Here is a 16,397-nt window from a genome sequence, read left to right as displayed (position 1 = left end):
CGGGAAGGGGGGGTGTGGTGTATCGGGGTGCGGGGGGCAGAAGAATCTGGGGTGCCCAGGGAGTGGGGTGCAGGGTTTACCTGGGTGCGCAGTGCACCGTAGTGCAGGGGAGGGGGGGCCACAGTATGTTGGGGTACATGGGGACTGGGGTGCAGAGTGTATTGGGGTGCACAGGGAGTGGGGTGCACAACGTGTTGGGGTAGAGTATATTGGGGTACACGGGGAGCACAATGTATTGGGGTACACAGGGACTGGAGTACATGGTGTGTTGGGGTACACAGTATATTGGGGTACATGGGGTGTTGGGGTACATGGTATATTGGGGTACACGGGGTGTGTGGTTTCTGGGGGTGCCTGGGGAACAGGCGCAGGGCATCATCATCGGGGTGCAGAGCTATCGGGGTGCGCAGGGACCTGGGCCCCGGGGCTGCTTCTTGAGAAACACCCAGATTTGGGTCCAAAAAAAGAGAATTTCTGCCCATCACGAGCCTTTGGCAGGCGAGTAACGGGGCTGGGGGCGGAGGCGGGAGGTGGGGGGGTCAAGCCCAGCTAAACCCGGTTCTTCCAAGTCCCCCCTGGGTGCAGCGAGGGACCGAGCGGTGCTGAGCCCCCAGAAAAACCCAAACCAGCGTTTGCTCAAACAACTCCTTTAATACAGGAAAAACCCGGCGGCTGCTGGGGGACGAGAATCTCCAGGAACAGACGGTTCACGCCAAAAACCAGCAGCTCCCCCCACCCTGCAGAGAGAAAATACAGCACAAAAATATATTTTCTCACACCAAAACACAGGGGGTTCCCCGCCCCCGCTGCAGTTCTCACAGCTGTTATGGACAAATGGGGTTTTGGCACTTTACGACTCACAGAGCCCTTCAGCATCGGGGGCATATGGATTTTTATTCCCCTTTGAAAAAAACTATTAGAACTCTACGCTTCCAGCACCCTCATTTGCCAGAATTTCCAAGAGATTCTCCTCCCCCATGTATAAAAAGGTTTTTTGGCAAATACTGAACAACTCTGCTTTGAAACAAACCCAAGGGGGTTTTTTCCCCCCAAAAGGAAGGAAGCAGAATTCCACCTTGATTTCTAAACGCCATGAATATAAAAGACTCGTTTGGGGTTTGGGGTCTGGGTTGGGGTTTTTTGGTCGCCTTTGCACTTCCATTTTGATTGCTGGGTTTTGCTTTGTTCCGAAACAAACCAGCTGCTCTAAACCAAAGGAAGCGGCACTAGGGAAGAAGGACAAATCCCCATATGACAAATTTAAATCCACTTTGCAAAAGGAGCAAACACACACACAGACAGCTCTCTGCTGGGTGCTGCTCCCCTTCAGCGGCACAGGGCACCAAACAAAGACCCCAACTGCACCCTCAGGAGCTGGCCTGGTCCTTACCTGACGGGAGCTGCTGCTCGGGGAATAGGTTCCAGCACTGCCGTAAGAAGTGCTGCTGCTTGGCAGAGCCCATCGCTGAGGGCTGTATCCTGGGGTACAACCAGTAGCAAACTTCGGGCGGGCGCGAGGGCAGCGGGACGGGCTGTAACTCAGCACGCTCTGGCCCCGGAGCGGAGAAGGTGTCCAGGACGGGGCTTTCCTTGCCGCCAGCTCACGCGGTGCAGTTGTTTGTACCGCTGCAAGAAGGAAAAACAGAATTAGCATTGCGGATGCAGCAGCCCCAAACTCTCCTCCCCGCTTTAAACGCACACACAACGCTATCTTAAGGCGATTTAAAAAAGATGCTAGAAGGGACGCTAGAAAAATCTGGCCCCTACAGAACTCAGCAGTCAAGCCACTGACAGAAAAAAAGAGAAAACTTTGACACAGGACCACAACTCAGCACAAATCCTGCAGCTTCGGATTTCAGTTCAGTGTTACCAGGCACCTTGCGTAACCCAGGGGGGTTCTCTACTCCATCGCCTATCTCATCAGCTCCTCCACCTGCCTACTCTGGGCATCTTTAGGCGTTGAATGTCTCAGTTGATGGGTGCAAATAAACACAGGAGATGCTCGAACCTTGGTGTTACAGCGTTACAACCGTCTGCTTCCCATTTGCTAGGGGCAGACGAGCAGAGTGCAATACTGCCGTGCCAGCATTTTGCTTTTGGTATATTTGCCCTGTCAGGTTCTTTTCAGAACTTTGCTTTGATCTTCAAAAGCTTTCTGAGTGACCACTCTCTAGGCTCATTTTCAGACTTCACACGAAGGTCTGTCTGTCCCTCTCATTTGGTTCTCCTTACCCAGCGTGACAGCAGTAGGACATCAAAATTAAATATGAACCTGCGCTCTCTGCCTTGCTCCTAGTTCCATGGATAAGCCACAAATTCCTTGCCCAACCTCACAGTGTTCAAGCCCCTCCCTGTCCTTCAGCAGCTGCTCTCATCCTGCCCTTTTCCACCGTCTGTGTTTGTTTCCCCTCCAGTTCTCCCCACAAACACTCATCAAATTATCACTTGACGTGGTGAATTTTAACATGCTGCGGGTAATTCAGTCACCGCTCCTGTCAGATGAGCCCATTCAGAACTCGCTTCGCTAAAGAATCCTGCCGTTGAGAAAGACACCATCTTGAAACAAACAAACAAACAAGAATAAAAAGAGCTGCCAGAGATATTTACTGCACCCACCTGCATTCTGCAACCCCAGCAGGGTCTGCTGGCGAGGACTCACGACCAAGCTGGTCGGTGCCACTGTGTATTTGAAGTACACCCAGAAATCAAAGGCGGCGTTCAGGCTGAAGAGAGATGCGAGTGCGAGTTCTAGAAGAAACAGAGAAGTTTTTACTGTAGCTTGAGCACGGGGAATAACCAAAGTGTCTTGTTTGCAAAAACGGGCATATACCCATTAAAAACAGGTCTAATTATTAGTGCTGTCAGTAAGTACCAGTTTGGGCAATAGCTAAGATTTCTTCACTTTTTTATGCCAGAACCATGGGAGATAATTCTCCTTTCTGTATTGAGATTAATTGATGCTGCTAGAATTGAATTTTTAAAGATGGACAGTCGTTTTCCAAATCTACTACAATGAAGTTTCACAGTATTTCTCAAAAACCATCTTCTGTCAAATCATCTGTCACTCATCTCATGATTTTTCTCCTCCTCTTGCTTCATCCTCTAATCATATTTGATACAGCTGGCTTAGAGTCTGCGCCTCCGAAACAAACTTTAATTCTTGTGAAATGCCATCCACGCCCACGGTACAATAGAGCAGGAAAATCTGCCGTGTTCCCCAAAGCCTTCCTCTACACGGTCAACAGATTTAATGCACCAAGGAAGTTCTTCCTATCTAAGAAAGCTGCTAACACTCCTTACCTGTCACTAGAACAGATGAAATTCCAAGTTTCAAGGGAGACAGCAGAAAGCAAACCAAAGCTTTGGTTTAAATTTAAAACAAACAAAAAACCCCTTTTTTTTTCCCTAAAAAAAAAGCTAGTTAAAGACTACCTCTCCAGCAATCAAACTGACAAGTGAAAAAAAGAAAAGACCCCTGAAAACTATTTAAATGCTGCAGCAACTCACCAAGATACCAGAGTGGCCAGCATGAGATGTTGTAATATGAGCTTATGAGCTTTCCAGTCCTGAAAAGAAACAAAAGAAGTTCTCATTTTGCAACTATTCAGTCCCGGGAAATATTTAGGGAGATACAAAGGAGGAGGCTTTGCTTGTTTGACTCAGGTGTAACAATTAACATACATTTCAGTACAGATCATGCCTGCGAGAGACACATTAAGGAGTCCCCAGGCCAAGAGCCCTTTCCGGGCTTCCATCTCCTTCCTCATCTTGATGGCCGTCTCGATGACGGAAGTTGCTGGACTCTGTTCTGGTGCCATGATCTGTAACAACAAACACAGAGAAATGACAGAATTTGACAACTTTTGTACAGTAAGACCCTCAGTCAGCACACGATTCAAGAAAAAAAAGCAGTAATCCAAAACAGACTATGTAAATGGACTTTACCTTTAGCCAGAGTCATGCTTAGCATCTTAAAAAAAAAACCCAACAGATTCTTTTTACCAGTAAAAATAGGTAATATTTCTTCAATGAACCCTCCTGTCAGCACTGCCACCTCATTACTGAGGAGCAGCGTCCACCTTCTCCACTGAGGTGCAGGTAAGAAGACAGAGACAGATTCCAACCTCACTTTTGAAAAATAACATCCTTCAGCAGCAAGAGGCAAAGCTCCTGCCTTCTCCAAGCAAACGGAGCCAGAGGAAGGAAAGGCCTTGCACAGCTCTGCAGTTCTAATATTGAAAATTCTCACTCGTTTCAGTTGGGAACAGAGGATTTTCAGACTGTACAGCCACGTCCTCGGGTTCGGTACATCTAAAAGTTAATACCACATCTGAAAGAAATGACCCTGGTGACTTTCTCTTCTAGTCCTGTCACCAAAATATGCTGCTGTTCCCTCCTGCCACTCACTTAAAAACTCGTCACATCATTCGTCCCTAGAGGGGAACATAAAGAATTTGCTTTCTGGGACAAATACGTCACGTATACATCACTACCTCCTTACTGGTACAACGATTCAACGGTGACATAGTGAACATCAGCATTACTGGGAGAATTCTACAAGAACACTGTGCCTGGCAGTTTTCTTGACAGGTTTTACACACAGTTTCAGCCCCAAGACTTCCCTCCCCACACCGACGAAGGCAGCGACCCCAAGCAGAGACCCTCTCCCCATCCTCATGCTCCCAACCTCTCCCTGAACCACGTCCTCCTGCAGAAGCTGCACTCTCAGGGCACTGAAATCAAAGGGACATTTGGTCCCTTTCTCCTCGCTGAGGGGGGCTGGGTGTGGGGTTTTCACCTCCAGACTGAACTATGTCCTGCCATGTCCCCTGCCCTCTTCTGCTAAGGCACAGGCACGAGGGGAGGCCTCACCCTGACACCCCAGCAGGCGCTGACCCCAGGGCCACACAGGGAGGTCCCCCACACCTCCCCTTGCCCCAAACCCCCCAGCTTCCCCCCACGCCATCCCCTCTGCCACACACAGCCCCAGCTCCCCACGCCCCACGGCACCCTCCCCCCAGCCCTGTCACACACCAACAACTGCCACAGCTTCCCCTGCCACGCACAGGGACCCTCGGAGCTGCCCCTGCACAGACCCCACTGTCACACGCAGGCAGCCTCCACAGCTCCCCCCACCCACCCCCCACTGTCAGAGGAGCTGCCTCACCGCTCCCCCCAACCAGACCTCACCGTTACACACCGGCAGCCCCACAGCTCACACCCCCCTCACACAGAAGAGGCCCCACACCTCCCCCCATCCCAACCCCTGTCACACACACACACGCGGCCCCACATCCCCCCCAGCCCTGACCCACCACACACACGCGGCCCCACATCTCTCCCTCAGACCCTCCCGACCCTGTGCAGGCCCCAGCAGCCAGGCGGTGCCGGGGCGGGGGGGCAGCCACAGTACCTGCGCAGAGCTGGGGCTCCGGAGAGGTGAGGAGACACCCCCTTCCCCTCAGGCAGCGCAGGGGTTCCCCTTTTTCCAGCCAGGAGAAGGCGGGGGGTGCCCGGCAGAGCGCGGTCCGCACAACCCTCAGAGCCAACGGCCGCGGCGCGCGGGGGGAGGCGGGGCCTGTTGCCATGGGAGCGGGGCACGGCGGGGCGGCGCTTTGGCGGGAAGGGGTGCCTGAGGCGGCCCTGGGTAGACCTGGCCTCCCCGCGCGCTGTGCCGGGGCAGACCCGGCTGCCGGGAGACCGGGCAGAGGCGGCGGTGGCCCCCCCGCCCCGAGGGCGGGTTGGCGTCCTCCAGGAGACGGCGGGCCCCGGCTCTGCTGGTCGCTCGCCGGTATCACCCCCCAGTAGCCCCTCCGCTCCGCACCGGCCACCGCTCCCCCCCACGCCTCCCCAGGCGGGTGCTGGGGGACCAGGCAGAGGCGGCGGCCCCCCCACTCCCCGGGGCGAGTTCGCGTCGGGAACCGGGTGCCTTTACCCGGGTCGGGGTCCCGGCGCTGCCGGGCGCTCCCCGGCTTCAGCTGTTGGTTTCGCGGGGTGGGGGGGGGGGTGTGCAGCTTTTCTGTCTGGGGGTGTGTGTGTGTGTGTTATTTTGTTTATCCCCCGCTCCGCTCCTGCCACGTGTTTCTCGATGGCACCGCTCCCCCGCTCCCCCCCTCTCCCGGTTTCTGGCAGCAGCAGCTTTGCCGCCCGCGGAAGGCAGGCGGGAGCCTTTAGGACCCAGCGGCGTCCCCGCCGGCTCCTGCCCGGCGGCACAGGGGGGTCCCGGCGGCGGCGGCGCCTCTGCCCGGAGCGGCCGGTGGCTCTGAGGGGTGTGGGGGCCGCGCTCTGCGGGCACCCCCCGCCTCCTCCCGGCTGGAAAAAGGGGAACCCCTGCGCTGCCTGAGGGGAAGGGGGTGTCTCCTCACCTCTCCGGAGCCCCAGCTCTGCGGCAGGTACTGTGGCTGCCCCCCCGCCCCGGCACCGCCTGGCTGCTGGGGCCTGCACAGGGTCGGGAGGGTCTGAGGGAGAGATGTGGGGCCGCGTGTGTGGTGGGTCAGGGCTGGGGGGGATGTGGGGCCGCCTGTGTGTGACAGGGGTTGGGATGGGGGGAGGTGTGGGGCCTCTTCTGTGTGAGGGGGGTGTGAGCTGTGGGGCTGCCGGTGTGTAACGGTGAGGTCTGGTTGGGGGGAGCGGTGAGGCAGCTCCTCTGACAGTGGGGGGTGGCTGGGGGCAGCTGTGGAGGCTGCCTGCGTGTGACAGTGGGGTCTGTGCAGGGGCAGCTCCGAGGGTCCCTGTGCGTGGCAGGGGAAGCTGTGGCAGTTGTTGGTGTGTGACAGGGCTGGGGGGAGGGTGCCGTGGGGCGTGGGGAGCTGGGGCTGTGTGTGGCAGAGGGGATGGCGTGGGGGGAAGCTGGGGGGTTTGGGGCAAGGGGAGGTGTGGGGGACCTCCCTGTGTGGCCCTGGGGTCAGCGCCTGCTGGGGTGTCAGGGTGAGGCCTCCCCTCGTGCCTGTGCCTTAGCAGAAGAGGGCAGGGGACATGGCAGGACATAGTTCAGTCTGGAGGTGAAAACCCCACACCCAGCCCCCCTCAGCGAGGAGAAAGGGACCAAATGTCCCTTTGATTTCAGTGCCCTGAGAGTGCAGCTTCTGCAGGAGGACGTGGTTCAGGGAGAGGTTGGGAGCGTGAGGATGGGGAGAGGGTCTCTGCTTGGGGTCGCTGCCTTCGTCGGTGTGGGGAGGGAAGTCTTGGGGCTGAAACTGTGTGTAAAACCTGTCAAGAAAACTGCCAGGCACAGTGTTCTTGTAGAATTCTCCCAGTAATGCTGATGTTCACTATGTCACCGTTGAATCGTTGTACCAGTAAGGAGGTAGTGATGTATACGTGACGTATTTGTCCCAGAAAGCAAATTCTTTATGTTCCCCTCTAGTGACGAATGATGTGACGAGTTTTTAAGTGAGTGGCAGGAGGGAACAGCAGCATATTTTGGTGACAGGACTAGAAGAGAAAGTCACCAGGGTCATTTCTTTCAGATGTGGTATTAACTTTTAGATGTACCGAACCCGAGGACGTGGCTGTACAGATATTTCAGGTGGCTTCCTTGGAGGAGTCTAAGGCTGCTCCCTGCGATCTCAGGTCTCCAAAGCAAAGCTCAAGACAGCGTGGGACATGTCTGGGAGGAATCTTGGGCAGACCCCAGAGAATAGATCGTCCTGTCAGGGAGAAAACCCTCTTGGGTATCTTCCTTGGAGGAGTCTGGGTTCTGCTAACCAGGGTTAGGCCTCCCTAAAGCAGAGGTGAAAAGACTCCAGGACATGCCTGGGAGGAATCTCGGGTGGATCCTTGAGCAAAAATCTTCCTTTAGAGGAGAAAACACATCTCGGGTATCTTCCTCTGTGCTCGTTTGTTCTTGAGTGGACAGGGAACAAAGCGATCTCTACAGCTGATGGATTTGATCACATAGGTGAGTACTGGTGTAGCCATTCTGCAAAGGTAACATCATTCCTTCTAACTGAGCTTGTTCAGTAACCTGCTGGGATATGATATCGCATGCAGTTCTTGAAGTGAACTTTTGAAGCTCTGAAGCTGTTCCGTAGGCTGATGATTTAATATTTTTTCTTGAAAAGGTTCTGCTGTTTGATGCTCCTACAACTCCATTGACCCACAGACATTCCAGTCTCGTCAGCGCTGCCAGTTGCTTTTGAGCAACCTGAGCAAGGTCTTGAATTGTTTTCTAACAGCAGCACCAGAGCTTACTGAAAAAGGTTGGTAATGGCATTGCTAAACCTTTGGTGTGTTTTATTAATATTTAGGATGATGCTTGGGTTGTAATTGTGGAAACATGAGCTTGTGTTGTTGTTGATGACTGGAAGACAGTCACATTTAGCTGGGAGAAGGGGCTTAAATCTGAGAGGTTGGGAATACCCCTTAGTATGCCCTGAGTTCAGGGAAACTGCTGTGGAGTTCCTGCAGGTGGGTGGGGGAGGCTGCATTCAGCAAGGAGCTGTGTGAGCAGCTGGGGGAAATGACAGCAACTGAGTGCAGTAATGCTGAGAACTGTTCTTTTTCATTCCTGTAGTGCTGGGGCCTGAATCATAGGCCCTGAAACACAGTTGACCTCTAGATGAACCTCACAACCAAAGGTTATCCATTATTAGTATCTGCTAATTAGTAAATCTGCATTACCATTAGCGTTAACTATTAGTATCCGATCATTAACGAAATATGAATGCTCACTAGTGACAGATGCAGCCTGGACAGAATATAATCAGCAGTGAGGATGAAATGCCGTGAGAATGTACCCAGCTTCCCTCGTTCAGCTTGTTCAAGGCTGAGAACCCAAGTGTTTGCCTTGTTAGAAACTCCCTTGGTTCTCCCCCGAGCCCTGGCCAGGCTCTGGGTGGAATCCAACAGGAGGATGAAACCAGATGTTTCTGCTCAAAGCAAAGTGCAAGTCTTTCTGCCTTGCTGATTTTTGGTCCCTAAGGCCGGACCCGCTCACAGCGACTCTGGGTGCCTCAGCTACGGGTGGACGCCCCACGTGGGATTTCCCACTCGCCGGGACAGGCTCAACAAATCCTCGCTGCCTGCGGGGCTGGATGGTGGGACGGGTGCGAGTGGGGATGGATCTTAATCACTATTGTCCCCGTTGTGTAGTAATGATTAGGTGCGTTACCTTGCTTGTTCTTATTTTTCTGTAATTAACTGTATGTAGTAATGATTAAGTGTAATATTCTGTATTTTTCTTATTGCTTATTTCCTGTATTACTTGCTTATATCTTTTAATTATTAACAGTAAAATAAGCCCACTCTTTTTACTCTGGTGTCTGGATTTAATTGGCATCCTCAATCAGCAGAGCAATTCTTAGCTAGCAATTTATAATAGCATGCAAATATTGTATTGCAAATTGCTAAAGAATGTAAAGGAAGCATAAATGAGTAACTTCTGAAGTAAGTAACTTGGGTTTCTGTAGCTTTTTGTGTTATCAGTTGTCAAAATGAAAGGAATTGCATAACAACCACCATCTTATGCCTTTTTTCAGGATTTGCAGACTTGACAAAGCAGCAGGTGGTAACTGGCCTCATTTCTTGGGGTGCACAAGTGGTCACCTGGTTCTGTGGACCCAGTCTCCTTCCAGAGGGTGTAGGTGAGCCTGAACTGTGACCCGTTTGTGAGCAGGAGACTCTCCAGCGAGTGATTCCGATGAACACGTGCTCAGCCCTGTTTCTGTACATGTTTCATCGATAACGAGTCGTGTTGGTTCAGCTGCAGCGTGTGTTGAAATTCTGTTGGTGAAACTGAGACTGGTCTGTTTTTTCAAAGAGTGTAGAATAATGCAAGCAGTTTCTTTCCTGGATGTTTTTTAGAGAGAACAGTATGCCTCTGACTTCAGGGAGTTGCTTGTGTCCACAGCTTGAACTACTTGTAATTTCAAACACATTGCTATTAAACAAGAAATACTGTAATGCTTGTTTTTCCAGTAAAAGCATTCCCTGCATGTTTTGAACTTTTTATTTATTGCTTGAGGAAGAAATACACCTTGGAAAAACTTCTTTATTTGGAGAGATTAGAAATTCAATTGCCAGCCTTAATTGTCTTACAAATGCTGATGTGACATGTTTAAAAACCATTCCCTTAGAGAATTGTTGGGATTTTTTTATAGCGACCTTCAGCTTACACTACGTATTCTGAGTGCTACATCAACTTGAAACGGCACTTGAGACAAGGAGGAATTGAGTCTTGGGTCTTACCTCTCTTTCAGCAAAGGCAGAAACAGGACTGGCTTCTTTCAGAGTTGGGGTCTTGCCTGTGCTTGAGGCTCAGCTTGTACAATCTTCTGTCTTTTTAGTCCACAATTTTAGTTTAAAAATGGGATGTTACTTCTTTAACTTGCTTTTACTTTCTTGCCTATAGATGATGACATGCATCTGTCTAGACCTTTCTACAATTGTCCTCTGATTCAGAGCTGCTATACTGGTCATCGACAGAAGCTTGAGCATTTATCGAGGTAAGCTCGAACACTTCCACTGCAAATTCAGGAGTGGAAGGGAATGGCTTTTACATCAACAGTTGTATTTGCTACGGTTACTGCGTGTGCTGGCAGTACTCTTGACTTCAGCAGTGCCTGTGGTCTGTTGAACACAGAGGTTACTTTCCTGTGTTGCAATGTTTATATATACCTCTGCTTAGTGCCCTTGGTTGGTATCCTCGTTTTTTTGTAGCATACTTAATTCATTGGCTTGTCTGTGTAATTTGTTACTATTGAAAAAGATCATGTGATTAGGATAGGATCAGTGATCTCCAGTTCAGCAAAGCACGGTGTTCACGGAACAATTGCTCTGGACACAGAAGAAAGCATATTTTTTTAAAAAAATAATCTCTTTTATTGACTAGTAATAGATGGTCATAACTGTATTGGCCTAAATCTCCTACTCACAAGTACATTGGTGTAATTTAATAAGACAGTGAGAGTTACATGTAGTTGGCACATCAAGCCCTCTGCTGGGTATTGGCTAAAAGTCACTGCCTGATGTAAAAAAATCTTATCCAAAAAACCACAAGGTAGGGAAGAATGAATGTGTAATAGCTAGGTAATGCCCTGCTTATTCACTGAAATACCATAAATCAGTTTAGTCTGCAGGGATTGGAAAGTACTTAACTATTAACCAAACCACCACCCCCCCCAAACCCCTCAAGATAATAAGGCAAATGCTTAGCTTGTCAGAGTTCAGCATCATCAATATTTTCTTCCGTACCAAAGATTAAAAAATAGATTTTCACCAATATGCTGGGAAAAAACCTCCTGATGTTCAGAAACATCTGGAAATAATGAATAAAGATTAAAACAATATATTTAGAGATATACTTAAAACTCAATGTTTGGAAAAATCTGGAAGTGATGCACCCAGCAGAGCCACGGCCTGGAGCTTGAGCGCCATGACACAGGAGCTGTGGAAGAGCCAGGTCTGCTCCTGCAGAGCTGCGGAGGGAGAAGTAGAAAACATTGGGGGGCTGAGAAGGAGCCCACATGTCCCCTGCCATGGGCAGCCCACCCAGCCTGTGCCGGCCGCTGGCGTGAGCAGGTTGTGGATGGGGTGGAAGTGCTTGGTGAGCCGGAGATTTGAGATGGTGTCGGGGAGGAGGAAGAAAGAGCAGCATCCCATGCTGAAGCTGGCGGCGTTCTGCAAGAAGAGAGCGTGTGGATCCCCGCTGGGCTGTGCTGGGAGAGGCAGCCCGCAGGGTCTGGGGGGCGTGGGGAGCCTTGCGGTGGCTGTTCCCAGTGGTGTGGGGAGTCAGGGCTGCTGCAGACTTCCAAAGCCATCTGGGACACTGCCTGGTTCGCTTCCTGAACTTCATGGGAAAGCCATGAACGACCACAGAAAAGAACCACGGCAGCGGGCAGTTCAGCGTGGCTGGTGAGCGCCTGCAGAGGCAAAGGTCAGTGTCAGAAACGGAAGGGCAGCCTTGTTTATGGTAGCTGGGTCCTTTCCACAGGGTGCGGTCCTTCAGAAACAGACTGCTCTAGTGTGGGTCCTCCTGCTCCCGTGTGGGCAGCTCTCCGTGGGGCTAACACCGTCGCTGATGGGCTCAGCTGTGGCCAACGGTCTGTCTGGGAGCTGGCTGCAGCTTGCTCTGCTGGATGTGGGGGAAGCTTCTGGCATCTTCTCACAGAAGCGCCCTGTGGAAAGGACCCAGGCTGGAGCAGTTTGTGAGGAAGGGCTCACGCTGGAGAAGTTCACAGATGACTGTCTCCCGTGGGTGGGACTCCACGCTGGAACAGGGGAAGAGCGTGAGGAGTCCTTCCCCTGAGGAGGAAGGAGGCAAAGTGACCACAACCCCCATTGCCCTGTAGCCTGCCCCTACCCCGCTACCAAAACCTGGTCACATAAACCCGATGCAGGGAAAAAGCAGCAGCTGATCCAGCTGAGCTGAGTGGGGACTATGAGCTGCCTGGGTCATGGCCTCACTGCCACCCACAGCCTCCCTGTGCCACCTGGCAAATGCATTTGTGACTATTGCCTATCCCCAAGGCCACCAACTCACGCCTGTGTACCTGCTGCTCTTCCAGGAGCTTCTGCGACGCGCATGGTGATCTGGGGTCTGATCTGTTGGGCTGCAACTGCTCCATCCCTGACCCGCAGCTAGTCTGGAGGATTGTGTCACAGGTGGAGTTCTGTCTCTCTGACAAGAACCTGGCCAAGGATGCTTTCCTCCAGAAGAACAAGATGGGCTTCATCAGCCTCGAACTGCTGATGTCCTTCAAGAAGGTAGGCAGCCCATGGCGCTGGGCAGCTGGGGTGGGGAATGGCCTTCATGTGGAGGATGTCGGGGTGTCTGGGTGTGCTCTGGCTGTCTCTGGTGGAGTGTACTGGGAGGTGCAGGCTCCACTCAGGCTGTCTGTGTCCCGGTGAAGTGCTGATGGTGCAGAGCTGGGCTCTGCTCTTTGCCTTCAATGTGCTGCGGCAGTTGTCCAGCCAGGGAGGGTGGCTGGGGAAGCGGTGAACAGTCCTCAAACCAACCCCAGGGCTGGATTCACCTCTTGTGCCCATGGTACTCCCAGGCTCCTCTGGGAGAGATCATCCCTCAACCAAACTCTGCAGGAAGGTGCTGGTGGTGTGAGTACGGGAAAGCTGCAGCTTGTAGTCACAGTCCAGGGGGCTCTGGGGACCTTCTGCGAACCCCAGAGATGCTCACGTGAAAGGGGGATATTGCCTTGCCATGACTTCAGGTTGATGGGGTTGCAGCCTGCCTGGAGGACGGGTTTAGAGTGGTCCCTGCCTGGGGAGACTCACAGGGACACGGTGGCCCCCTCTCTCCCGTTGGTGAAATACCTGATGCGCGACTGGCGGCTCACGCTCTGTGCCCTGCAGTTCTCGGAGCTGCTGGAGGTGAAGGAGGAGGGCACCAAATTGAGGTGGTGAGTCCCTGCCCTCACGTTCCTGCTGAGCATCCCCCTCAGCAACGTGCTGCTGGCCTGGGAGCTGGTGCCGCAGGAGCAGGACATGCTGCTGCTGCTGCAGAAGAACTTCCTTGAGACCATCACGAGGACGTTCAGCCCCTTCAGCACCATCGCCTCCATCTGCACCCCTGCGGCCGGGCCACAAGCTGCCTTCGGATGTGCGGAAATAGTCGTCGCGCTTCCCTGAGCTGCTGAGCAAGTGCTGTGCGCTGGAGGAGTACGAGAGCCTGGAGAGCGGCCGCGGGGCCTTTGAGGACCTCGACTGCCAAAGCCGCCCGGGTGGTGAGAGCATCAGGGTGGTCCGGCTCTGCGGGAAGGGCTCCAAGAAGAAACCTGGGGCCAAGAGGGAGGCGGTGGAGGAGCTGGTGGACCAGCTGGGTTGGAAGGTGCAGGCAGCAGCTGTGACCTTCTTCTGCAGCATCGGAGACTCCCTGCTCTGCAGCTCTCCAAAGACGGACAGTGCCCCAACATCACTGTCCCCCCTCCTGAACGAGGACTCCTCGGAGGCCGCCTGGCCCAGCAGTGACTTCAAGCCCCGCAACTCGGGCAGTGCCTTCACCAGATCGCTCCTCACCAGCAAAGTCTTCCCTGCGCTCGGGACAGGCTTGGGCACCGGCAGCTGCTATGGCCTCTGCTCCAGCACCGAAAGCCACCGCGGCTGTGGCTGGGGGAGCGGGGCGGGTGCCGGGGTGCCCTGGAACAGCAGCCCCTCTCCTGATGCCAGAGCTCCTCCTGGCAATCCCCCGGCAGCGAGGCAGGAGCCTGAGCCCCCTTGGCCTGTGAGGAAGGGGGCTTTGCCGGCCCGAAGGCCTGATGGCACCAAGGGCTTGTGCAGCAGCATTGGGAGAGGAGAGTTCAGCCTCCGGCACTGAGGTCCCTTTACGCTGAGTTCTAGGCTTTGCTTTTCTTTTGTCCCTCTGTTGAGCACAGTAACTCTCTGTGGCCCCTGAGAGATGCAGCCAATGGCTGTGGGGGTCAAAGAAACATCTGCATGGAGCCATCAGCAGCCCTGAGTGAGGGAGAAGGAGCCGTGCTGGGGTGGTGGGACCCTACAGGGGCACCCACCGAGCCGGTGCCCATCGCCAACATCCCCCAGCTCTGCGCCAGGCACGTGGGGAGCTTGTGGCTGCGGCGATGCCCGCGGGGTGAGCTGCTGTGCCAAAGGGACGGGGACGCAAATCGGGGAGGAGACTGGCTTCTCCGAGGTGAAAAGGGGAGAGATGGCCCCAAGTATGTGGTAAATTCTCTGGCCGTGGGCTGTAGTGGGCACACATCAGCCAGGCGAGGGCAGGGACACTGCCCGGGCTTGCTGAACCCCCGTTATGTTTTTCCCGCACAGGTGTGGCCGTGCCAGTGGTGTTGATCTCAGCAGATGGCTCCTCACTGTGCCCGTAGCCGGGGATGGAGGTTGGCAGAATCGACGGGGCTGAGGTACCGATTTCCCTGCTGGTTCTAAGGCTGGAGGTGTTGGTGTGCAGGAGGGGCAGGCAGGGCAGGCGAGGGGAGGGCTGGCAGGCGATGTGAGGGAGAGGTGTGATGCTGCAGGCCTGACAGTCAGCGAGGACGTGGTTGGGAGCCTCGGGGTGAGGATGAGGGGGATGGAAACCAAAGCAGATGTCCTAGTGAGTGTCTCCTGCCGCTCGCCCAGCCAGGACGCCAGCACTGCGCAGTTCCTCTGGGGGCACTTGGAGAAATCTCTGGAGCGCTGAGCCTGGTCCTTGTGGCAGCTGCCACCTCCCCAGTAACACCCGCTGGGAATCCCATCCTGCCGGGACGGGCAGGGCTGGAACAGTCCTGAGGTCTGTGGGAGAGAACTTCTTGTCACAAGGACTCGGGGAGCCAACTAGGACAGATGCCCTCCGAGAGTGGCTTGGAGTGAGTGGAGAAGGGCTGGTGGGACATGGGGTGGGAGGGACTGTCTTGGCCAGAGCAATGACAGAACTGTTGAGTTGAAGCTGGTCAGTGGAAGGAGGAGAAAAGGGCAGCAGAGCTGCTCCTGTGATTTTGAGAGAGCAAACGTTCCGCTCTTCGGGGAGGTACTGAGCAGAGTCCCTGGCAATCTGCAGCTGAGGCCTCAGGAGTCGGCGAGTGCTGCTCAGGGTTGAAGAAGCACCTCTGAGGAGGTCGGGAGCAGGGAACTGCCCCGTGTCAGGCGTCAAGCGAGCGGGGCAGAAGGGGGCTTGGCTGAGCAGGGACCTGCTGGCTGAGTGCAGAGGAAAAAGGAACTGCACCATCTCTGGGAGCAAGGTCAGGCTTGGCAGGAAGACGGCAGAGCCGTGGCTCGCACACGCAGGGAGGAGACAGGAACGGCCAAAGCTCAGGTAGAGTTGGAAGCAGCCAGTGATGGGTCTGACAGCAAGAAGGGATTTTTAAGTAGGATTGTAGCAAGAGGAGCTCTGCAGAAAACATCAGTGATACTTGTTGACAATGGTCACCTGACAGATAGGCATAAAGGCAAAGCGAGGGATTGAATTTTTTTTTTGCCTCAGTCTGTAATAATACTCGTAGGCCGTGGGCTGCCCGGTCCCCGGAGTCAAATCAGCCCGAGTGTGGGACCAGCGATTTTCCATTTGTGGCCACCGAAGTTGCCAGGGACCAGCTCTATCAGCCTGGGGAGCTGAGGCCGCTTCCCGCGGGTGCCGTGGCCTGGCTGGGCCCAGGTTGTGGAGCTCGGGTGGGAAATGGCAATAAAGAGACATGAAGATTCCAGGCACTTTTGGCCTTGTGCAGTGATTTTTTTTTTTTTTTTTTTTTTTTTTTTTTCCTTATCCTATTTTCCACTCCACCCGGTCTTGTGTCTGCCCAGGGTGCAGCCAGGCCAGGGGAGGAGGGTCCCAGCCTGGCCGGCAGCTCCCTCCCTGGCCGTTCCTGGGGTGATTTGGGGTTCTTTTGCTGCGGCAGTGAGGCGATGCCGGGCTGCGGAGCTGAGCGGGGTGGGAGGCGAGGAAGGGCATGAAGGTCTCGAGGCTGGGAAGGGCTTTGCAGCGAGCCCTGTCCCCG

The 16,397-nt window shown here is 54.0% G+C and overlaps 1 protein-coding gene and 1 pseudogene across 2 annotated transcripts; one reads left to right on the top strand and one right to left on the bottom strand.

Moving 5' to 3' along the window:
* Positions 1-631: 631 nt before the first annotated feature.
* On the bottom strand, positions 632-5,550 carry LOC141948375 (transmembrane protein 209-like). 2 transcript variants are annotated; one of them, XM_074880719.1, is made up of 6 exons: positions 5,414-5,550; positions 3,682-3,821; positions 3,508-3,566; positions 2,617-2,748; positions 1,391-1,626; positions 632-737 (listed from the first exon to the last, which is right to left on the bottom strand). In XM_074880719.1, exons 2-6 carry the CDS (start codon positions 3,816-3,818, stop codon positions 708-710), a joined length of 594 nt encoding a protein of 197 aa, XP_074736820.1. In that variant the 5' UTR covers positions 3,819-3,821; positions 5,414-5,550; the 3' UTR covers positions 632-707. The 2 variants fall into 2 exon arrangements, with proteins under 2 accessions (XP_074736820.1, XP_074736821.1); XM_074880720.1 differs by lacking the exon at positions 5,414-5,550 and having other exon boundaries at positions 3,682-4,118.
* Positions 5,551-11,374: 5,824 nt separating this feature from the next.
* Positions 11,375-14,269, top strand: LOC141948429 (uncharacterized; annotated as a pseudogene).
* Positions 14,270-16,397: the final 2,128 nt, after the last annotated feature.

This window comes from Strix uralensis, chromosome 11 (genome assembly GCF_047716275.1).
Source record: "Strix uralensis isolate ZFMK-TIS-50842 chromosome 11, bStrUra1, whole genome shotgun sequence".
Classification (NCBI taxonomy): Eukaryota; Metazoa; Chordata; class Aves; order Strigiformes; family Strigidae; genus Strix; species Strix uralensis.
Note: the sequence above shows the minus strand (reverse complement) of the source record. Positions and strands in the feature narration are given on the sequence as shown.

Bases quoted from the DNA above. Each gene is read 5' to 3' on its own strand.
- LOC141948375 (XM_074880719.1), bottom strand. From the start codon at position 3,818: ATGGCACCAGAACAGAGTCCAGCAACTTCCGTCATCGAGACGGCCATC. The intron at 2,749-3,507 runs GTGAGTTGCTGC...TGTTTCTTCTAG, and splicing joins CTGGCCACTCTGGTATCTTG to AACTCGCACTCGCATCTCTC. The intron at 738-1,390 runs GTAAGGACCAGG...TTCTCTCTGCAG, and splicing joins CGAGCAGCAGCTCCCGTCAG to GGTGGGGGGAGCTGCTGGTT.